Source organism: Oncorhynchus tshawytscha, linkage group LG16 (genome assembly GCF_018296145.1).
Source record: "Oncorhynchus tshawytscha isolate Ot180627B linkage group LG16, Otsh_v2.0, whole genome shotgun sequence".
NCBI classification, from domain to species: Eukaryota; Metazoa; Chordata; class Actinopteri; order Salmoniformes; family Salmonidae; genus Oncorhynchus; species Oncorhynchus tshawytscha.
Window position 1 is genome coordinate 39,235,643 of NC_056444.1, and position 24,090 is coordinate 39,259,732.

At 44.5% G+C, this 24,090-nt stretch overlaps 1 protein-coding gene across 1 annotated transcript in view; it reads left to right on the plus strand.

The window, feature by feature from the left end:
- The window catches only part of LOC112215148 (disks large-associated protein 1), a 120,431-nt gene that overhangs the window by 49,312 nt on the left and 47,029 nt on the right, over nucleotides 1-24,090 (plus strand). The window contains exon 4 of the mRNA XM_042299147.1: nucleotides 1,298-1,556. Within this exon, the coding sequence (XP_042155081.1) occupies nucleotides 1,298-1,556 (259 nt within the window). The remainder of the gene's footprint in view (nucleotides 1-1,297; nucleotides 1,557-24,090) is intronic.

The window sequence follows — 24,090 nt, forward strand, 5'->3', positions numbered from 1 at the left end:
AATAAATGGGCAAATGTTGCACAATCCAGGTGTGGAAAGCTCTTGGAGACTTCCCCAGGAATACAGCTGTAGTCACTGCCAAAAGTTGCTTCTACCAACTATTGACGAAGCGTTGTGAATACTTAAGTGAATGAGATATTTCTGTGTTTCATTTTCAATACATTTGCCAAAGAATCTAAAAACATGTTTTCACTTTGTCATTATGGGCATATTGTGTGTAGATTGGTGAGAAAAATGTATATTTAATTCAGTTAGAATTTAGGCTGTAAATGTGGAATCAGTCAAGGGGTATGAATACTTTCTGCAGGCACTCTATGTGTAGGTAACACATTTTATATTTTTAATACTGTATATCACAAACTGTTTCTACATATTGACTATTGAATTGGACACTCCAAACCGTATTTTGACATTGGGCTACTAAAAGTTATTGTCAACAGGAAGCAGGGACAGCATAATTTTCAACTTATATTTTAGAAATATAAATGGAACTTTCAACATTAATTTCCAATAGTATTCTACTTTATCAGGTAAAAACTGCTGAATCAGTCCAAAAACATGCTGTGATTGATAACATGATTTTTATTCATTTAACTAGGAAAGTCAGTTGATAACAAATTCGTATTTACAATGACAGCCTAGAAACAGTGGGTTAACTGCCTTGTTCAAGGGCAGAACGACAGCATTCTTACCTTGTCAGCTCAGGGATTTGATCTAGCAACCTTTCAGTTACTGGCCCAACACTAACCACTAGGCTACCTGCCGCCCATATCAGAAACCATGAAAACAGATTTGGCTTGACGACACATAACCCTCTTTGCTCCTCTTTCCTCCTCTTTCCATGCACGTATATCAGGCTAGAATAGCAGTCCACCTTAGACACTTTGTGTTTCTGTTGGGGACTATGAAGACACGTGCCTGGTCCCAATACAACCACTACACACCCTTTCCATTAGCTTAGTTCTACAATGTCGTGGTACTCATTTCAACTAGTCGTGAGTCTTCCCTCCTGTAGACATGTGTATTGCCAACACACCCCTGTAGCACTGCACTCGGACGGCCCGTGAACTTTTACCCCACAACTTCCCTCCCCTCTGCACTGCATACTTTCCTTTTGGATTGATTTCAAGTGTCTTTGTGCCTTTTTGATTCCTCAAAATCACTGGATATACTTTAAACCCATGTGTACATGGCTCCAGTCCAGTGATGTTGACCTAGGTTTTTCTAACCTGTTTGACCTTTGCCCCCCCCCCACCCCCCCACCCCCCGTGCGTGCGTGCGATGTCGCCCCCTGCAGGTGAGCGAGGTGGAGGTGAACGGACAGATCGAGGCAGTGTGTGAGTCTGTTTTCAGTGAGATGGAGTCTCAAGCGGTGGATGCTCTGGACCTCCCCATGTCAGGCTGCTTCCGCATGCGCAGTCACAGCTATGTCCGGGCCATCGAGAAGGGCTGCTCCCAAGATGAGGAGGACAGGGTCACCATGGTGGGGGGAAACATGAGGGCTATCTCAGCCCCCCGGGCCAACACCACCGTCAGGACCATCCAGAGCAGCACAGGTCAGTCACACACACGCACACACACGCACACACACACGCAATAAAACTACAACTTTAGCGACCCTGATTTTACCCTGACTTTACCCTGACTCTAAACTCTTAAAATACAGATGCAAGTTGGAACCAAATAAGGTTCTTGAGTGCGATGCCAAAGGGGAACCATTTTAGGGTCTCTCAAGAACCACGAATGGGATGGTTCTTTCCACCCATGACTGTATTTGCCAGCAACAGTGATATGGCTGTTGCATTTATTCATTTTCAGCCGAATGCCCTTCACCAAGTGAGTTCCTAAGTGAGCATGTTGCCATTAAAATGTAATTATTTAATACAATCACTCCTTCTTTTTAGGGCCTAGTTTAGACACCACCGTACCTACATTGTCCATATGCGTATATGTAATGTCTACAATGTATTATACATGTATGTAATGCATTATGTACAGTATGCACTGCTACTGACTACTAATGTAAAGGGACAGTAATTGGATGAGCATTGCATGTGTTAATACACTGACAGCTTAGTCCACAGTTTTAGAATGCTATCCAGAACCTAAAATGGTTCTTTGGATTTCCCCATAGGAGAACCCTTTGAAGAACCATTTTTGGTTCCAGGAGGAACCCCTTTTGGATCCAGGTAGAACTATTTTGGGTTCTGCTATGGGGACAGCCAAAGAACCCTTTTGGAACCCTTTTTTCTAAGAGTGTAGAGTACAGTACATATTTAATGCTGTAGACATGTCAACGGGAGGCAGAGGAGTTGTGATTGCAAAGGACACACGCACAATACCCAGAGCCTCAGAACATCTCTTTCTAAGTATTATAATACGTATGACCTATTTTTCTTTGGCGTGACAATATGATAAATATTAGATCCCCTCTGTGCAGAACGGTGTCTGTCTGTATCTCTGCTGGGACTACCTTTAAGAGCTCGTTCCTGCTGATCAGGGTCTGTATGTGGACTCCTGGCCGGCCCTTATTTGAGCTCTCTGCCTCTCGTCCAGTAAAGCATTGAACTAGAACATTAGTGCATGGACTGCATGCAGTATTGATGTTGAGTGGTGTTGGCATTCCGAGTTAACTTTCTATTTTTGCCTCTCTATAAATTCCCCATCTTCTCTGACTTACATTGTAGCCATGCAGTGAGTCAGAGCCCGAGGGCATTCCTTTTTTCATGTTCCTCAGTGCTCTCTCCCTCCCTCTCTCACTCCCTCTCCCCCTGTTTAATTATCCCGATTAAAAGGCAGTTCTTTCTTTCTTCCACACAGCCAACAAGGTTACAGTCAGCTAATTAAAATATTTAGTGCAAATTGTACGGCAAAGCGTGTTCAGTCAAGTTGAAGGTGCTCCTCGTGGTTCAGAACAAACATTCATTTAGTGCCATTAACAATTCTGCTCCGTTGATTCCCGGAGTTACCCTACCAAGGCTGCGGAGGATAAGGATTTATTTGACCCTCCATTCTAATGAAGCCAGTGGGAAGAGTACGATGTAAGGGCATCCAGAGATTCGCCACCATCAAGTTTGTATAAAACAAACAGACAATCATAAAGCCGGCGAGGAGGAGGAGGCATTTCATGTGTGTGTTTCTTGTTTGGCTAATATTGATCTCTGTCGGCACACCCTAGCCTCCAGGTTATATCCCAAATTGCACCCTAATTCCCCACATAGTGCACTACTTCTGACCAGAGCCCTATGGGCCATGGCCAAAAGTAGTGCACTATATATTAGATGTGCCATTTGGGACATACAACTCTAGTCACAGAGGAAGAGGAAGCGAGGGGGGAAAAGAGAATTCATCACATCAAGTGCTATTGGCAAGAACCCTACTGCTGGTGGGCCAGATGTCTGGGCTGGTCTGGGAGCAGGAGACAGATAAAACATGATCAAGCGGAGATGTCCTCTTAAGACGCACGCTTACGCACACACACACACACACACACACACACACACACACACACACACACACACACACACACACACACACACACACACACACACACACACACACAGACAGAGTGAGCGTACACACACACCCTACTCCACACCGCACCCACACCCACACGCCTCTGACCCATATCTTAGGAGCTGCCTGGGAGTCGATCAATATTAATTTGCTGGGGATCTAAAGGTAATAGGTCCTGCCCTAGACAGACGGACCACATATGGTTGGTAGCTGGGGGCGGAGGGATGGCTAGTCATAACATTATTAAGCACTAAAATGCCAGGCAGAGTACGGGTTTTCTCCTCCTGAGTCCTCGCTAACGCTAATGAATTCGATGGCACGCACGCACACACACGTGCACATACACACACAGGTTGCAGAGGGTGCCATGGTGTGAGGCAGCCCCTTGCAGGTTCAGATATGACACATATAGTACCAGTCAAAAGTTTGGACAGATTTATTTTGACTATTTTCTACATTGTAGAATAATAGTGAAGACATCAAAACTATGAAATAACATACAGGGATGTAGTAACCAAAAAAGTGTTAAACAAATCAAAATATATTTCATATTTTAGATTCTTCAAAGAAGCCACCCTTTGCCTTGATGACAGCTTTGCACACTCTTGGCATTCTCTCAACCAGCTTCACCTGGAATGCTTCTCCAACAGTCTTGAAAGAGTTCCCACATATGCTGAGCACTTGTTGGCTGCTTTTCCTTCACTCTGTGGTCCAACTCATCCCAAACCAAGGTCATCTGATGTAGCACCCCATCACTCTCCTTGGTCAAATAGCCCTCACACAGTCTGGAGGTGTGTTGGGTCATTGTCCTAATGAAAAATAAATGATAGTCCCACTAAGCGCAAACCAGATGGGATGGCATAATCGCTGAAGAGTGCTGTGGTAGCCATGCTGGTTAAGTATGTCTTGAATTCAAACTAAATCACCTCCTCCTCCATGCTGCACGGTGGGAACCACACATGCAGAGATCATCTGCTCACCTACACTGTGTCTCACAAAGACACTGCTGTTGGAACCTCAAATCTTTCCACCGGTCTGATGTCCATTGCTCGTGTTTCTTGGCCCAAGCAAGTCTCTTCTTATTATTGATGTCCTTTAGTAGTGGTTTCTTTGCAGCAATTCAACCACAAAGGCCTGATTCATGCAGTCTCCTCTGAACAGTTGATGTTGAGATGTGTCTGTTACTTGAACTCAGTGAAGCATTTATTTGGGCTGCAATTTCTGAGGCTGGTAACTCTAATGAACTTATCCTCTGCAGCAGAAGTAACTCTGGGTCTTCCTTTCCTGTGACAGTCCTCGTGCGAGCCAGTTTCATCATAATGCTTGATGGTTTTTGCGACTGCACTTGAAGAAACTTTCAAAGTTCTTGAAATGTTCCTCATTGACTGACCTTCATGTCTTAAAGTAATGATGGACTGTCGTTTCTCTTTGCTTATTTGAGCTGTTCTTGCCATATCATGGACTTGGTATTTTACCAAATAGGACTATCTTCTGTATACCAACCCTACCTTGTCACAACACAACTGATTTGCTCAAACGCATTTAGGAGGAAATAAATTCCACAAATTAACTTTAAACAAGGCACACCTGTTAATTGAAATGCATTCCAGGTGACTACCTCATGAAGCTGATTGATAGAATGCCAAGAGTGTACAAAGCTGTCATCATCAAGGCAAAGGGTGGCTACTTTGAATAATCTCAAATATAACGTATATTTAGATTTGTTTAACACTTTTTGGTTACTACATGATTCCATATGTGTTATTTCATAGTTTTGATGTCTTCTCTATCATTCTACGATGTAGAAAATAGTCAAAATAAAGAAAAACCCTTGAATGAGTAGGTGTGTCCAAACTTTTCACCGGTACTGTATGTGTAGACTTCACTCCCTACTAATTAGAAGAATGGTAAAAGGTGTTCAAAAAGAAGCTGACCCATGTTCACATCGTGCTGTTGTCAGAACTCCTTCAGGCCGTAGAGTATAAAATACAGGTCACCAATTATAGTGCATTCGTGAACGTTTTCAGACCCCTTGACTTTTTCCACATTACAGCTTGTCTAAAATTGATTACAATGATTTTGCTTTTCATCAATAAACACACAATGCCACATAATGGCAAAGCAAATACAGTTTTTATTTTATTTTAGCAAATGGATGAAAAATTATAAACGGAAATATCACATTTACATAAGTATTCATTCCCTTTACTCAGTAATATGTTGAAGCACCTTTGGCAGAGATTACAGCCTCAGGTTTTTTGGGGTATGACACTACAAGCTTGGCACACCTATATTTGGGGAGCTTCTCCCATTGTTCTCTGCAGATCCTCTCAAGCTCTGTCAGGTTAGAAGGGGAGAGTTGCTGCACAGCTATTTTCACGTCTTTCCAGAGATGTTCGATTGGGTTCAAGTCCAGGCTCTGGCTGGGCCACTCAAGGACATCCAGAGACTTGTCCCGAAACCTCTCCTGTGTTATTTTGGCTGTGTGCTTAGGGTTGTTGTCCTGTTGGACGGTGAACCTTCGCCCCAATCGGAGGTCCTGAGCACTCTTTAGCGAGTTTTCATCAAGGATCTCTCTGTACTTTGCTCTGTTCATCTTTCCCTCGATCCTGACTAGTCTCCCTGTCCCCGACGCTGAAAAACATCCCCACATATGGTGCTGCCACCACCATGCTTCACCGTAGGGACAGTGCCAGGTTTCCTCCTGTGGCTTTCGAGTGCTGCAGAGATATTTGTCCTGGAAGGTTCTACCATCTCCACAGAGAAACTCTGGAGCTCTGTCAGAGTGACCATTGGGCTCTTGGTCACCTCCCTGACCAAGGCAATTCTCTCCTGATTACTCAGTTTAGCTGGGCGGCCAGCTCTAGGAAGAGTCTTGGTGGTTCCAAACTTCTTCAATTTAAGAATGATGGAGGCCACTGTGTACTTGGGGACCATCAATGCTGCAGACATTTTTTGTACCCTTCCCCAGATCTGTGCCTTGATCTGTGCCTTCGACCTCGTGGCTTGGTTTTTTCTCTGATATGCACGGTCAACTGTGGGACCTTATATAGACAGGTGTGTGCCTTTCCAAATCATGTCCAATCAACTGAATTTATCGCAGGTGGACTCCAATCAAGTTGTATAAACATCTTAAGGATGATCAATGGAAACAGCATGCACCTCAATGTATTTCTATTTTTCATTTTTAATACATTGGCCAAAATAAAATAAAATAAACTGTTTTCGCTTTGTCATCATTGGGTATTGTGTCAAGATTGATGAGGATAAAAAAACATTTTTTAATCCATTTTAGAATAAGTCCCTACAGTATGTTGTGTAAAACTAATGAATGAGGCCAAATTCGACATAAAATGAAAACTGTATTCCAACACAAGGAGTCTGTTCTGTTTCAACCAAAATATGTCAGTTAGAAGGGCAGCAGCCTAGGTTATATCACTTGTTGTGTCGCAAATGGCACCCTGTTCCCTATATAGAGTGCACTGTTTCAGAGCCCTATGGGTGCCATTTGGGATGCAGAGGTGTCTCTCAATGTCATTCTGTTGAATTACAGGATTAGGTAGCAGGACAGTCTTTCTCCCTCGTTCAGTCTTTTAGACTGAAGCACACAGACACTCACGTAGAGGCAAAATACAATTTATTTATCTCATGCTCCCTCTCTCTCTCACACTCTCTCGCTCTCTTCCTCTCATCCTGAGTGCTGTGAGCAGACAGTAAGCAAACATCACGTTGACATCACGTGCCTTTCAGGTGCTGAATGACAGGTTGGAAGAATTATCTTCCAGACGTCGAAATTATCTTCCAGACGTCGAAATTATCTTCCAGACGTTGAAAATACATATTTGCTGGATTTTTATCAAATGTTTCTTCTGGAATTTGAAATCAGATGCATTTTAGGTGCTGAACGAAAGGTAAAAATATGTATTTTCCAGATGTTGAAAATGTCATTTACAGACATTGAAAATACATATTTTTTGGTCATTGATTTTATGGCCCAATTTCAACTGCTATACATTTTCAATCATTTTCAATACATTTTCAATTAACTCCTATTAATAGGAAAGAGGGGCCAACAAAATATGTATACATTCTCCTATCTATCACATGCACTTATTTGACGACGTCAGAACCTTTCAAACTGGCAGCAATTATGTACAAACTTGCCAAACGCGCTGAATAAACCAGCAAACCACTTCAACTACAGTAACATTCCGAGTAACAGTTACAGTTTTTTTGTTTTCTTGCTATGACTGTGATATGTTGTTGTTTATCTACCTTAGTTGAATTAAGTGACTGTAAGTCACTCTGGATAAGAGTGTCTGCTGAATGACCAAAATGTAAATGTTAAAAACAAACATTTGGGTATTATTCTAATGAGCTCCGCCCCCAAACAAGTACAAATGTGGCCGGCGAAAGGTTCAGATCCACATCTGAACGAATCATAGACATCCAGGCTATGTTTCACAAGTTTGAACATCACAGTGCATTATGGCACAGTTTAGTACTGTGGTACACAGAAGACAAAGAAGAAGAAGTACAATACGATGTGGTACGGGACATAGTTTTATTCAGTAGAGTACAGTATAGTTTAATTCAGCAGACCACAATAAAGTAGAGTTTCTTTCAGTAGAGGAGAGTACAGTAGAGCAGCGATTCTCAACTGGTGGGTTGCTACCCAAATTTGGGTAGCGGGAGGTTTTGAATGTGTCTCGGGTGTCTGAATAGAAAAATATATAATTATGAAGAAATACTCCAGTCTGAACTTAAACAACTTAAACCAGGTTGAGAGTGTGTAGAAATTATAATTAACTTACATTTATAAATAATAGGTGAAAAAATGTATTATTGACAATGAAAGAGGTGGGAATGTTGTTCCCTTGTCATATAATTGCTACAATTACTATCACTATAGCATTAAATTGTTTTCAAGATTTTATTTTGCCAACTATTTTTCATGATGCAGAGACAACCTGGTTCAATTTGGGTCAAAACTAGTTGAGAACCACTGCAGTAGAGTACAGTAGAGTTTAATTCAGTAAAATAAAGTACAGTACTGTTCAGTAGAGTACAGAACATTACATGAAAGTTAGGTACAATACAGTACACTATATTTTACTTTTCTATACTGTACTGTGTACTGTAATGTACTGTACTCTGCTGTGATCCAGTGTACTGTGCTGTGCTGTTAACATAGATGTATATGATTGGTTCAGATTTGGATTGGACCAAAAACCAACGTCTGTGGACGTTGAAATCTAGACGGGTCCGGACCACAACAGAAAAAACATGTCCAATGCTTATGTGGGAATAATGTTATTTTTGGAAGGTTATAGAAAGAAAAGAGCACCCACACATGTTATTTGCAGTAAATATCAGTTAATACAACATCCCTGAGCAGTCAGTTAAGTTTTGACCGTGACATGATGATCACGATGATGACCATGATGATGACCATGATGACCATAACACACATGAACATACAGTTTGCACACACTAAGGCTCAGCCACACAGAGACTCAAATTATATATGCAGTCAAACATTTTAGCTTTTTGTCCGTCGACAGTCAAGTCGACTAAACTCAAGTCAGCTATTTTCGAACTAACTGGGTACAAAGACGGACTATTCGTACACGGAAAATCCATGCGCCTGTCAACGGATGACCCCCATTTGAAAAACCGTTGGCTCACACAAAATCTCTGTCATCATAACAGAAGTTATGGTACATTCACTCTTTTTAATACCCTCTTCCTCCTCTGAGAATGATTCCAGAGGAAAACCATCCAGGAGAAGGAAGAGAAGCAGACGTAATGGAAACCTCTCACACACACAGACACAATGACATACACGAAACACACAGACTCACAGAAATATGGAACACAAAGCTTTGACATTTCATAAGCTGCCGGGAGGCATACCGAGGATTCATACCAAATTGCGTCCTATTCCTTTTATAGTGCACTACTTTTGACCTGGGCCGGTCAGTAATAGCAGGTATAGTTTCTTGCCTCACAAATACCAGCATATTTCCTATGTCGTGCACTGCTTTTGACCAGGGCCCATAGAGCTCTGGTCAAAAATGTGAATAGGGTGCCATTTGGGATGCAAACCTGGCCCGGGATAAGAATGTTGGTCCTGACATCAGCTCCTTAATAAAGCTGTGGCGAATCTTCTCCTTTAAGCTGCGGAAAATCCATACCAATCGGGTAATGTGAGGATGATCTAAACTGCGTTAAACCCCCGTCTCCTTCTACACTGGGTTGCCTCCAGTCAAATCTTACACCATGTACATCCTACATCCATTTTCACTGATCCTCTGAGTCCCAAATGGCACCCTATACCCTACATAGTGCACTACTTTTGACCAGAGCCCTATTAACCTTCTTCAAAAGTAAGGCACTGTGTCGTTTGGGACATAGTCCTGTTCTTCTGTGTAATCTGGTGGTTTTCCTACTTTGTTTTTCTACTTTGCTACGGAGCCACAACAGTCATTTGAAGCGTAAAATTGCCCATTCTTTTACTGAGAGCTGACCTTCAATCAAAGCTACTTCTGCATACAGGTCTAAAGTTAAGGAAATGTGCCACGGTGTATCCATCCGTCTGTATCTCTTTCTGTATCTCACTGTCCCCCTCCCTACTCTCTCTACTGTTTACCTCTACCCCTCTCTCTCTCTCTCTCTCACTGCTGTTTAATCCTCTCCTCTAATCCTCTGCTTTCCACCGTTAATTATCGCCTCTCGTTTTCTCAGCAACCTCTGTTTTCCAGGCTGATACTGTGAGATTGTGTGGAACGAGCTGTAGGCCTCGGTTCCATCTCAAATGGCACCCTATTCCCTGTTAAGTGCACTACTTTTTAACAGGGCCCTGCTCAAAAGCAGTGCACTATATGTGAAATAGGGTGCTATTTGGGACACACAGCCTGTGACTCACACTATTTTCCTCCACTGGTTCAATAAGAGAAACGTCTTGCTGATTTTTTTTTATTGAACTACCATGGGATTCCTGTGGCCTTGAATTAGTCAGGGGCTCTATGCTGTAGAAAATGGTGAACAACTGAAAGAGAGCTAGTTTGTGACATTTCATAGCCGGACAATTTTCAGAACTTTTAAATGAATGGTAGGTAGATTTTGTATAATTTCAGCCAGTAGGTCTAAAAGCAAGCAGGCGGTGCATGTACCAGTGTGCATGTACCAGTGTGCATGTGTCCCATGTGTGCCGTGCATGTGGGCACTGCTTATGTTCTTCCTCTTGCAGGAACTGCTGACACACTCCAGCCACATGAGTTCTAGTATCGTCTTGCATTAGGAGGAACCCAGGGCCAACCGCACCAGCATATGGTCTCACAAGGGGTCTGAGGATCTCATCTCGGTACCTAATGGCAGTCAGGCTACCTCTGGTTTTCATCTGTGAAGAGCACAGGGCGCCAGTGGCGAATTTGCTGATCTTGGTGTTCTCTGGCAAATGCCAAACGTCCTGCACGGTGTTGGGCTGTAAGCACAACCCCCACCCGTGGACGTCGGGCCCTCATACCACCCTCATGGAGTCTGTTTCTGACCGTTTGAGCAGACACATGCATATTTGTGGCCTGCTGGAGGTCATTTTGCACGGCTCTGGCAGTGCTCCTCCTGCTCCTCCTTGCACAAAGGTGGAGGTAGCGGTCCTGCTGCTGGGTTGTTGCCCTCCTACGGCCTCCTCCACATCTCCTGATGTACTGGCATATCTCCTGGTAGCGCCTCCATGCTCTGGACACTACGCTGACAGACACAGCAAACCTTCTTGCCACAGCTCGCATTGATGTGCCATCCTGGATGAGCTGCACTACCTGAGCCACTTGTGTGGGTTGTAGACTCCATCTCATGCTACCACTAGAGTGAAAGCACTGCCAGCATTCAAAAGTGACCAAAACAGCCAGGAAGCATAGGAACTGAGAAGTGGTCTGTGGTCACCACCTGCAGAACCACTCCTTTATCGGGGGTGTCTTACTAATTGCCTATAATTTCCACCTGTTGTCTATTCCATTTGCACAACAGCATGTAAAATTTGTCAATCAGTGTTGCTTCCTAAATGGACAGTTTGATTTCCTAGTAGTGTGATTGACTTGGAGTTACATTGTGTTGTTTAAGTGTTCCCTTTATTTTTTTGAGCAGTATATATATATATATATATAGTGGGGCAAAAAAGTATTTAGTCAGCCACCAATTGTGCAAGTTCTCCCACTTAAAAAGATGAGAGAGGCCTGTAATTTTCATCATCGGTACACTTCAACTATGACAGACAAATTGAAAAAAAAAATCAATTTTGTCTATCATAGTTGAAGTGTACCTATGATGAAAATTACAGGTCTCTCTCATCTTTTTAAGTGGGAGAACTTGCACAATTGGTGGCTGACTAAATACTTTTTTGGACATATATTTACTAATTTTAAGCAAAATGATCAGGGCCATACAATTCATCCATTGTACAGTATACAGCCTACAATGCACAGCACTATAGTATCCATTCTCAGACTTTCTCCTTCCCACCTTCAACAACCTGTTTGCTCTCTGAACTGGCTTATATTGGTTGTGTCGCATCATTTGAAACAGGTTAAATCAATTTTGAGTGGTTGTGTTCAATCAGTGTTCAATCAATGACATATGTTCTCTATTTGTATTTGATTGTTGCCACTTGTGTTTACCAGTATGGATGACATGTGCATTAGAGTGCAGAATGTGTTTTGAGAATGAGAATGTGTTTAGAGTTTTGCTGAAAAATCTAAGTGAGATCTGCAAATGGTGTTTTATCATGTGAAATGGTTTAAGGTATTGACAACAGACTGCATAATTAGCTAAATGAGTCCAGGCAACTGAGAACTTTTTCAGCCAATTAGTGTTTTAGCAATTGAGAAAAAATGTAACAGTACTGACTGCTCAATAGATTGACTGGTTGCAGGTTCATATCAACAAAGAACAAGAATTACAGTATCACATAGACAAAGGACAATTTTGTGAGAGGGTACAGTACTGTAAAAATAGGGGTACAAGGAGGAAGAAGAACATAAAACAAAATTGCAAAGAGCAAAGCAGAGTAGTAATTTCTGATTATTTTTGAGCTACTATCTCCTCCTCTGACGAAGAGGTGGAACAAGGATCGGACCAAAATGCAGCGTGATGATTCATGATATTTTAATGAAGGAAAAAACTATACATGAAGAAACTACAAAATAATGAAATGTGAAAACCGAAACAGCCCTATCTGGTGCAAACACAAAGACAGGAACAATCACCCACAAAACCCAACACAAAACAGGCTACCTAAATATGGTTCCCAATCAGCGACAATGACTAACACCTGCCTCTGATTGAGAACCATATCAGGCCAAACATAGAAATAGACAAACCAGACACACAACATAGAATGCCCACCCAGCTCACGTCCTGACCAACACTAAAACAAGGAAAACACATACGAACGATGGTCAGAACGTGACAGTACCCCCCCAAGGTGCGGACTCCGAACGCACAACCTAAACCTATAGGGGAGGGTCTGGGTGGGCATCTGTCCGCGGTGGCGGCTCTGGCGCTGGACGTGGACCCCACTCCATAATTGTCTTAGTCCACCTCCTTAGCGTCCCTTGAGTGGCGACCCTCGCCGCTAACCTTGGCCTAGGAAACCTAACAACAGACCCCACTGGACTGAGGGATAGCTCGGGACTGAGGGGAAGCTCAGGACTGAGGGGAAGCTCCGGCAGGTTGATGGATCTAGCAGATCCTGGCTGGCTGGTGGTTCCGGCAGATCCTGGCTGACTGGCAGATCCTGGCTGAATGGCGAATCCTGGCAGACTGGCGGATCCTGGCAGACTGGCGGATCCCGGCAGACTGGCGGATCCCGGCTGACTGGCGGATCCCGGCTGACTGGCGGATCTAACTGATCCTGGCAGACTGGCGGCACTTGCGGCGCTGGACAGACTGGCGGCGCTGGGCAGACTGACGGCACTGGCGGCGCTGGGCAGACTGACGGCACTGGCGGCGCTGGGCAGACTGGCGGCATTGACGGCGCTGGGCAGACTGGCAGCGCTGGGCAGACTGGCGGCACTGATGGCGCTGGGCAGACTGGCGGCACTGGCGGTGCTGGGCAGACTGGCGGCACTGGCGGCGCTGGGCAGACTGGCGGCACTGGGCAGACTGGCGGCACTGGGCAGACTGGTGGCACTGGAAGAGTCTGGTTGACTGGCGGATCTGGAAGAGTCTGGCTGACTGGCAGATCTGGAAGAGTCTGGCGGATCTGGAAGAGTCTGGTTGACTGGCAGATCTGGAAGAGTCTGGCTGACTGGCGGATCTGGAAGAGTCTGGCTGACTGGCGGATCTGGAAGAGTCTGGCTGACTGGCGGATCTGGAAGAGTCTGGCTGACTGGTAGATCTGGAAGAGTCTGGTTGACTGGCAGGTCTGGAAGAGTCTGGCTGACTGACGGATCTGGAAGAGTCTGGCTGACTGGCAGATCTGGAAGAGTCTGGCTGACTGGCAGATCTGGAAGAGTCTGGTTGACTGGCAGATCTGGAAGAGTCTGGCTGACTGACGGATCTGGAAGAGTCTGGTTAACTGGCAGGTCTGGAAGAGTCTGGCTGACTGGCAGGTCTGGAAGAGTCTGGTTGACTGGCAGGTCTGGAAGAGTCTGGCGGATCCTGGCAGACTGGCGGCTCTGGCTGCTCCACGCTAACTGGCGGCTCTGGCTGCTCCATGTAGGCTGACAGCTCTGACGGCTTCTTACAGACTGGCAGCTCTGGCGGCTCCGTGCAGACTGGCAGCTCCTTGCAGACTGGCATCTCCTTGCAGACTGGCAGCTCCATGCAGACTGGCAGCTCCATGCAGACTGGCAGCTCCGGCTGCTTCATGCAGACTGACAGCTCTGGCTGCTCCATGCAGGCTGGCAGCTCCTTGCAGACTGACAACTCTGGCTGCTCCATGTAGACTGGCAGCTCTGGCTGCTCCATGCAGACTGGCAGCTCTGGCTGCTTCATGCAGACTGACAGCTCCATGTAGACTGGCAGCGCTGAACAGGCCGGAGACTCCGACAGCGCAGGAGAGGAGAAAGGCTCCGGCAGCGCTGGAGAGGTGAGGCGCACTGTAGACCTGATGCGTGGTGCTGGCACTGGTGGTACTGGGCCGAGGACACGCACAGGAAGCCTGGTGCGGGAAGCTGCCACCGGAGGGCTGGTGTGTGGAGGTGGCACAGGATGGGCTAGACCGTGAAGGCGTACTGGAGATCTTGAGAGCAGGGCTGGCACAGGACGTGCAAGGTTAGGGAGGTGCACAGGAGGCCTGGTGCGTGAGGCTGGCACCATCTTCACCAGCCGACTAACACGCACCTCAGGACGAGTATGAATCGCTGACCCAGGTGCCATCAAATCCCCGACACGCTCCGTCGGGCGAATTCCATGCTTAACGCACCAACGCACCAACACAGCAACTCCCTCATTTCTCTCTCCTCCAATTTCCCCATTAACTCCTTCACAGTCTCTGCTTCGCTCACCTCCAACACCGGCTCTGGTTCTGGTCTCCTCCTTGGCTCCTCACGATAAACAGGGAGAGTTGGCTCAGGTCTGACTCCTGACTCTGCCACACTCTCCCTGAGCCCCCCCCCCAAGACATTTTTGGGGCTGACTCTCGGGCTTCCTTCCGCGCCGCCGTGCTTGCTTCGCCAACCTCATTCTCCGATAACCTTCCGCGCACTGCTCCATCGAATCCCAGGCGGGCTCCGGCACTCTCCCTGGGTCGACCGCCCACCTGTCTATCTCCTCCCAAGAAGTATAGTCCATACTGTACTCCTCTTTGGGCTGCTCCTGTTGCCTCCTCTCCTGCTGCACCTTGAGGCGGCTACACTCCCCTGGTTTAGCCCAGGGTCCTCTCCCGTCGAGGATTTCCTCCCAGGTCCAGAATTCCTTATTACGCATCTGACTAACACCTGCCTCTGATTGAGAACCATATCAGGCCAAACATAGAAATAGACAAACCAGACACACAACATAGAATGCCCACCCAGCTCACGTCCTGACCAACACTAAAACAAGGAAAACACATACGAACGATGGTCAGAACGTGACACTATGATAGAACGTGTTTTCATTCATCAAAAGACAATGACGGAATTGTATGTTTTGAACAATGTGTTTTCTATTTTTCGGTGTATTGTTTACTGACTGTTTGAGAGTGTATATCATTTTCATCACTTTGTTTATGATTTGAGAGCAGAGTTTGATTTTGAACACAGGTAAAACTGTTTTGAGGCGAATGTTTCCTTTTGCAAGAGGAGTCAGAGGTTATGTAAATAGTGCTTGAAGATGAGGTTTTGTGTTTAATGTTTTCAGGAAATGGAGTAAGGTTCCAGAAATTGTGTTTTAGCAATTGAGAAAAACTGTAATATCCTTTTAGAGTGAACATTATGATGAGTCATGTGTAAGATCAGTTGAAAAAACAGACTTTTTTTGCCAATAGAGTTTAGAAAAAAACACTTTTAATCTGATATGCTGTATGAACATGGAGCTAGGCATTTAAAGTTTCAAAATATCCTTTTAGAGTGCATGTTCTGTCTGAAAGAATATTATTCCGAAATAATTGGCTTAATAGTTCTGAACCTTTATTGGTCTGAATCATTTCAGAAATTGCTGTCTTGTATTCTTTTTTAACTTAACAACATTAACTGCAAAATTGCAAACCACATCCCCAAAATGTTGAATACGCCCTTGCTTCTACATTGTGATGTAGCTGTGATTGGTGTGGGCTAGCCCATTCGGGCTTGGTGTAGGTTAGCCTGTGTTGGGCTTGGTGTGGGCTAGCCTGTGCAGGGCTTGGTGTGGGCTAATTCATGTTGGGCTTGGTGTGGGCTAGCCATGTTGGGCTTGGTGTGGGCTGGCCTGTGTTGGGCTGGCATGGGCTAGGTGTGGGCTGGCCAATGTTGGGCTGGTGTGGGCTGGCCCGTGTTGGTCTGGTGTGGGCCAGGCTGTGTTGGTCTGGTGTAGGCTAGCCCATGTTAAGCTGATGTGGGATTGGTGTGGGCTAGCCCGTGTTGGGCTGCTGTGGGCTAAGCCCATGTTGGGCTGCTGTTGGGCTGCTGCGGGCTAGCCCGAGTTGGGCTGCTGCAGGCTAGCCCCACATTGGGCCAATGTGGCCATGTTGCTGGGGACATTCTGTCTTCTGTTTGTTTGGATTGATAGAACTGTCGTGCTCTAGATGGCACGGTAGAATTAACTTGACAATGGAGACTGAAGTACTATTACTTTGAGCTTTATATCTGAAGCATGGTAAGAATTAACACTGTGCATGCAGGCACACTTCAAACTGCAAGGCCGTTCATTTACATATCCCCTTGAACTTCAAGGGGAATTATTATTTACAGTAGCAGCCTACCCTGGCCAAACCGGTCGACGCTGGGCCAATTGGGCACCGCCCTATTGGACTCCCAATCACAGCCAGTTGTGATACAGCCTGGAATCGAACCAGGGTCTGTAGTGAAGCCTTTAGCACTGAGATGCAGTGCCTTAGACCGCTGCGCCCCTCAAGAGCTCAAGAGTGATAGTGATTGGCTGTTAAACACAGGGGAGTTATGGACCATCATTAGCTCCATATATTACATACCCCCTCTTAGCTAGAGCTTACAAGTAGACATAACTTTTTAACAATACATGTTTTGTTTTTTAACAAGAACATAGTATTTTTAATACTGCTGTAGAGTCAAAAGGTAGCTGCTGGTGCTCTAGTTTCACTTACAATACCAGGCTTCACCTTTGACTCACTCTAGCACATAGTCCTGTAGACTCGCTGGTAGTAGCGTACTCTGCTCATAGTAGTAGCCTACTCTGGTGCACTGACTGGTGTGAGTCTCTATGACAGAGGGTTTTGGTCCTCTGTCATTTGTCATGTTCTGTCTGTGTTCATTTGTGTCTCTTTGTGTCGCCTCGTCGACCGTCGACCTCCTGGTCTGAATCAGAGTCGGTGATTGTGACCTCTTCATTGACCCTGTACCTGGCAGTTCTGTCAGGTCTGAGATGCTTTCTGTTTCTGCGGTAGCGAGCTCCTGAGGGTGTGATGATATCGTACGATCTTGGTTCATCTCTGATTCTCACCACTGTTTCTGGCTGCCATCCTCTCCATTTCTCTTTCCCTCCCGAAATGAAAGAAAAGGTGACAGCTCTTTGTCATTGCTTGTCTTCCGCTGCAGCTGTCTGCGTTTCAAGCCATGCTGGACATTTTTTGGGAGTCACCTGCTTTACTTGTAGGTAGGTTGGAGTGTAGGACACGTCCTGTGACAGGTGTGCTTCTCAGGTTCAGGGGAGCGGAGTGAGGGTCAACACCTGTCTGTTCTGTCGACTTGGAGCATGTTCATCACTGACTGAATGGTCCTCTCAGCCATTCCGTTTGACTGAGGAAACCCTGGACTGGAATGAATGATTTAGAAACCCCACTCTTTTGCAAACTGAGCCGTCTCAGCACTTGTCAAGGGTAAATGATCTGCCATCAGTTCAGCTGCAATACCACGTCTAGCAAACACAGCTCTAAACTTTGCTCTGGCGGTTCCTGATGTCCTGTCCGACAGCCTCAGCACCTCTGGATATTTGGAGTAGTGGTCCACTATCAGAAATAATGAGCGTCCTTGGAACTCATAGATATCAGCGACGTTTTTTTTTTTTGCCATGGAGTGTGTGTGGTAGGTGTGGTTCCTTTTGGTTGCTGGGCAGTTTTTCTTGACAGGAAGTGCACGATTCAACCATCATTTGTGCATCGTCAGTGAGGCCTGGCCGATACATGAGAGCTCTGGCATGCGCTAAGGAGCATTGAATGCCCTGATGTGCAATGTGGAGCCTCTTAAGTACCTCGGCTCTGAAGTCTTTGATGAATGATAATACGTTTGTTTACCATGAGTAGTCCATCTTCAATGTAAAGAGAGTCTCTGATGTGCCAGTAGGGTTTCTCTTTCTGTGGTGCACTTATCTTCTTGTCTGGCCATCCATCTGACAAGGTAAAACATCTGTCGTTCTGCCCCTGAGCAAGGCAGTTAACCCACTGTTCCCCTGGTGCCGAAGACATGGATGTTGATAAGGCAGACCCTCACACCTTTATTTATTTAAATGTTTTATTTAACCGTTATTTAACTAGGCAAGTCAGTTAAGAACAAAATCTTATTTAAAATGATGGCCTACCAGGGAACAGTGGGTTAACTGCCTAGTTCAGGGGCAGAACGACACTTTATTTTTTTTACCTTGACAGCTCGGGAATTCGATCCAGCGATCCACCTCTCTGATTCATAGGGGTTGGGTTAAATGCGGAAGACACATTTCAGTTGAATACATTCAGTTGGACAACTGACTAGGTATCCCCCCTTTTCCATCTCTGTGTAGGTTCCTCAGCACGGCCTGTCTCACTGTCTGAGTCTGTGACTGCTCTCAGCTGTTGCATAACAGCACCCTCCAGTGGCTGATGTGTGGAGACTGCATAAATGACTTTCTCGTCACTGAGGTGACACTTCATGTGTGGCAGTCTGGGGTACAGCCCTTGATAGCGTGTCTGCTGTTAACATGTCTTTACCTGGGGTGTAGACGATGTGAATGTCGTATTTCTGTATTTGAAGCAGTATCCGTTGAAAGACAGGCAGGTGCCTTTCCAATAGGCTTGGTGATTATAGCCTCAAGTGGTTTGTGGTCAGATTGAACACTGACCGGGACACCATAGTCATACTGGTGAAACCTCTTCAGTGCGAACACGATCGCCAGGAGTTCTTTTTCTTTCTGGGCATAATTTTGTTCTGCCCCAGACAAAGCTCTGGATGCAAAGGCTATAGGCTGTTTACCTTGCGTCAGAACAGCTCCTAGTCCATCTTTGGATGCGTCAGCTTGTAATTCAGTCTCTTCCTGTGGATTGAAGAGTTTCAGCAGAGGGGTAGTGGAGACGGCTTTCCATCTTTACTTGAGTTAAAGTAAAGATTCCTTAATAGAAAATGACTCAAAAGTGAAAGTCACCCAGTAAAATACTACTTGAGTAAAAATGTAAATGTATTTGGTTTAATGTATATTTCAGTATCAAAAGTAAATGGAATTTTTTAAATGTACTTAAGTATCAAATGTAAAAGTATAAATAATTTTAACTTCCTTATATATATAATATGTATATATATATATATATATATATATATATATATATATATATATATATATTTATATATATTATTTTATTTGGATGTTTTACCAATAGCCAGGGGCACACTCCAACACTCAGACATAATTTACAAATTAAGTGTTTGTGTTTAGTGAGTCCACCAGATCAGAGGCAGAAGGAATGACCAGGGATGTCCTCTTGATAAGTGTGTGAATTGGACCATTTTCCTGTAAAAATGTAATGAGTACTTTTGGGTATCAGGGAAAGGGTATGGAGTAAAAAGTACATTATTTTCTTTAGGAATGTAGTGAATTAAAAGTAAAAGTTGCCATAAATATAAATAGTAAAGTAGAGAAACCCACAAAAGACTACTTAAGTAGTACTTGAAAGTATTTTTTACTTAAAGACTTTACACCGCTGCTTTCAGCCTGTCAAGAAGAGCATATGGGATTGTCCTACATCCATGAACAACAGGAGGGACTTTTGGATTAATGTTGATTGTGGTGCTGGCCTGCAAAACTCACCAAGTCCTTTAAACACAGATGCATAGCGGGTTGAGTAGCTCTTCCTTGGAGCATGGCAGAGCATGGCATGCAACTGTTGCTACTTTTCTGATGAGGTCAAGGTGCACACCGGCCTCTCTGCCTAGCAGTGGTGTGTCAGATGCATCTGTAACATAGAACTGTAGATGGGCTTGTTTTGTGCCGCATGTGCACTTGCAATGTCATGATGCCCTTTGGTTTAATGCGGGTGCCTCCATGGGCTCTTTCACTTTGAATGGCTTGGCAATTTGTCTGCTATTGCTTGTGGGAGCACATTGGCTTCAGCTCCTGTGTCTAACTTAAAGTTGACCGTCTGTCCCCCTATACGCAAGTTCGTGTACCAGCCAGCATATTTTGTCACTGCGCCTATGAACAGCGTGTCCACTTCCTTGACCTCTGTTTCAACAGGAGCAACATCTGTCCCTGGCCTACACACGGCTGCAAAGTGATTTCTCTTGCCACAATTTTACACTCAACATTGAATGTGTTTTTCCACATTTGTCTGCTGCTCGCTTTGGTCTGACTGCGCTTATGATTGCTTAACATGGATGCCCTTTTTTCCCCATAGCATGCACAAACTGTTCTGTGCTATTGCTACAAGACATAGCTTTATTTCTTTTTTATTTCTTTATTTCTTTAAATAGGCAAGTCAGAATTCTTATTTACGGTAGCAGCCTACCGGTCGACGCTGGGCCAATTGGGCGCCGCCCTATTGGACTCCCAATCACAGCCAGTTGTGATACAGCCTGGAATCGAACCAGAGTCTGTAGTGAAGCCTTTAGCACTGAGATGCAGTGCCTTAGACCGCTGCGCCTCTCAAGAGCCCACGCTTTAGCTTGAGCTGATGTAACTTATTTTGCACGGTAAACGTCTATGACCTTAGCTAGGGTTAAATCTGAAATGGAGAGTAGTTTCTCTCTTAGTCCACTATCTGTGACGCTGAACACCATTTTGTCCTTCAGCATTAGATCCTCAGTGTCTTTGAACTCACGTCTGCGTGCTCTCAGTTCTCAGTTTGTTTATGAACTTGTCAACACCTGCCTGTTCATTGAACTTGTGTGACCAACACTGATGTCTCTCGAACACAGTATTCCTGCGTGGTGCAGAGTAGTTTTCAAACGCTTTCATCACCTTGACCAGTTTTTTGGTTTTCTGGGTTAGCATATGTGATCTCCATCGTGTTGCATATCTCCAGCACGTCTTCGCCGATGCAATTGAGTAAAACTGCTATTTTCCTAGCCTCTGGCGTGTCATTTAGCCCACTGGCTAAGTAGTACAAGTTCAGTTTTTGTTCCCAGTTCTGCCCATTTCCTGCGAGGTTTCCAGCCAATAACAACAGAGATGGTGGTGTAAACGACTGCATTGCTGCTAATCCAAAGCTCGACAGCTAACAATATCAAAGTATGTTGCTTCACTCACCTTAGCATTAGCCTGCTAACCAGCCACTCATTTTAGTAGCCTACACTGGAATCTTTTCCGCAATTTTTTTCTTTAATCTTCTGCCACTTTTGACAACATGTCGTGCTCTAGATGGCACGGTAGAATTAACTTGACAATGGAGACTGAAGTACTACTTACTTTGAGCTTTATATCTGAAGCATGGAAATAATTAACACTGTGCATGCAGGCACACTTCAAACTGGAGAAGAGAAAAAAACGCTCATTTACATAGTATCCACTTGACCAGCAAATTCGAGAGTGATACTGATTGGCTGTCGTACAAAAAAAATGCTTCATCATTGGTTCACAATGCACATTACTGACATCAGCTGTTCAGCAATAAATAGCAGCGTGTGATTATCATATATACAGTTGAAGTCGGAAGTTTACAGACACCTTAGCCAAATACATTTAAACTCAGTTATTCACAATTCCTGACATTTAATCCTAGTAAAAATTCCCTGTCTTAGGTCAATTAGGATCACCACTTTATTTTAAGAATGTGAAATTTCAGAATAGTAGTAGAGAGAATGATTTATTCAGCTTTTATTTCTTTCATTACATTCCCAGTGGTTCAGAAGTGTACATACACTCCATTTTTATTGGTAGCATTTCCTTTAAATTGTTTAACTTGGGTCAAACGTTTTCGTGTAGCCTTCCACAAGCATCCCACAATAAATTGGGTGAATTTTGGCCCATTCCTCCTGACAGAGCTGGTGTAACTGAGTCAGGTTTGTAGGCCTCCTTGCCCGCACACGCTTTTTCAGTTCTGCTCACAAATTGTCTATAGGATTGAGGTCAGGGCTTTGTGATGGCCACCCCAATACCTTGACTCTGTTGTCCTTAAGCCATTTTGCCACAACTTTGGAAGTATGCTTGGGGTCAATGTCCATTTGGAAGACCCATTTAACTTCCTGGCTGATGTCATGAGATGTTGCTTCAATATATCCACATAATTTTCCACCCTCATGATGCCATCTATTTGGTGAAGTGCACCAGCCCCTCCTGCAGCAAAGCACCCCCACAACATGATGCTGCCTCCCCCGTGCTTCATGGTTGGGATGGTGTTCTTTGGCTTGCAAGCCTCCCCCTTTTTCCTCCAAACATAACAATGGTCATTATGGCCAAACAATTATATATTTTTGTTTCATCAGACCAGAGGACATTTCTCCAAAAAGTACGATTTTTGTCCCCGTGTGCAGTTGCAAACCGTAGTCTGGCATTTTTATGGCGTTTTTTTGGAGCAGTGGTTTCTGCCTTGTTGAGCAGCCTTTCAGGTTATGTCGATATAGGATTCGTTTTACTGTGGATATAGATACTCGTGTACCTGTTTCCTCCAGCATCTTCACAAGGTCCTTTGCTGTTGTTCTGGGATTGATTTTCACTTTTCGCACCAAAGTACGTTCATCTCTAGGAGACAGAACGCGTCTCCTTCCTGAACGGTATGACAGATGCGTGGTCCCATGGTGTTTATAATTGCATACTATTGTTTGTTCAGGTGAATGTGGTACCTTCAGGCATTTGGAAATTGCTCCCAAGGATGAACCAGACTTGTGGAGGTCTACAGTTTTTTTTTTGAGGTCTTGGCTGATTTCTTTTGATTTTCCCATGATGTCAAGCAAAGAGGCACTGAGTTTGAAGGCAGGCCTTGAAATACATCCACAGCTACACCTCCAATTGACTCAAATTATGTAAGGACAAAGCCTATCAGAAGCTTCTAAAGCCATGACATCATTTTCTGGAATTTTCCAAGCTGTTTAAAGGCACAGTCAATTTAGTGCATGTAAACTTCTGACCCACTGGAATTGCGATACAGTGAATTATAAGTGAAATAATCTGTCCGTAAACAATTGTTGGAGAAATGACTTGTGTCATGCACAAAGTAGATGTCCTAACCAACTTGCCAAAACTATAGTTTGTTATTAACAAGAAATCTGTGGAGTGGTTGAAAAAACGAGTTTAAATGACTCCAGTCTAAGTGTATGTAAACTTCCGACTTCAAGTGTACGTGCAATTTCCCCCACTGTTTTCATCAAAACTCTGGAACATCTGTAAATCGTTGGCTTTAGTAGCCCATAATCAGTTGGAATACCAGGTTTACATAATACTTCCCTTTTTTTTTTACTTCATGTTTGCTATTTGTCCAAATGGAATCTATGGCAATATTTAGGATGCTTAAGACAGAAGCTTAGACTATACTAAAAAAAATTTTAAATAGTGGAACAACAGTGCAAAAAAATAGAGCTCTGGTAACAACCAAAACGAAGTATTTGAGGTCAAGGCTGGTCAGTCAGTGCGAGGAAGGCAGAGGTTTGCAGCGTCGGCACTGCTCACTGCTCCACGCCCATCCTGAAATCGAATCATAGGCTACACGAGGAAGAGAGAGCGAGCAAGCACCGCCACCATATCAAAGAAGCTGTAGTGTGCGAGAGACGCCCTATACCTGATGCCCTTCCCTTTCCCTTTACC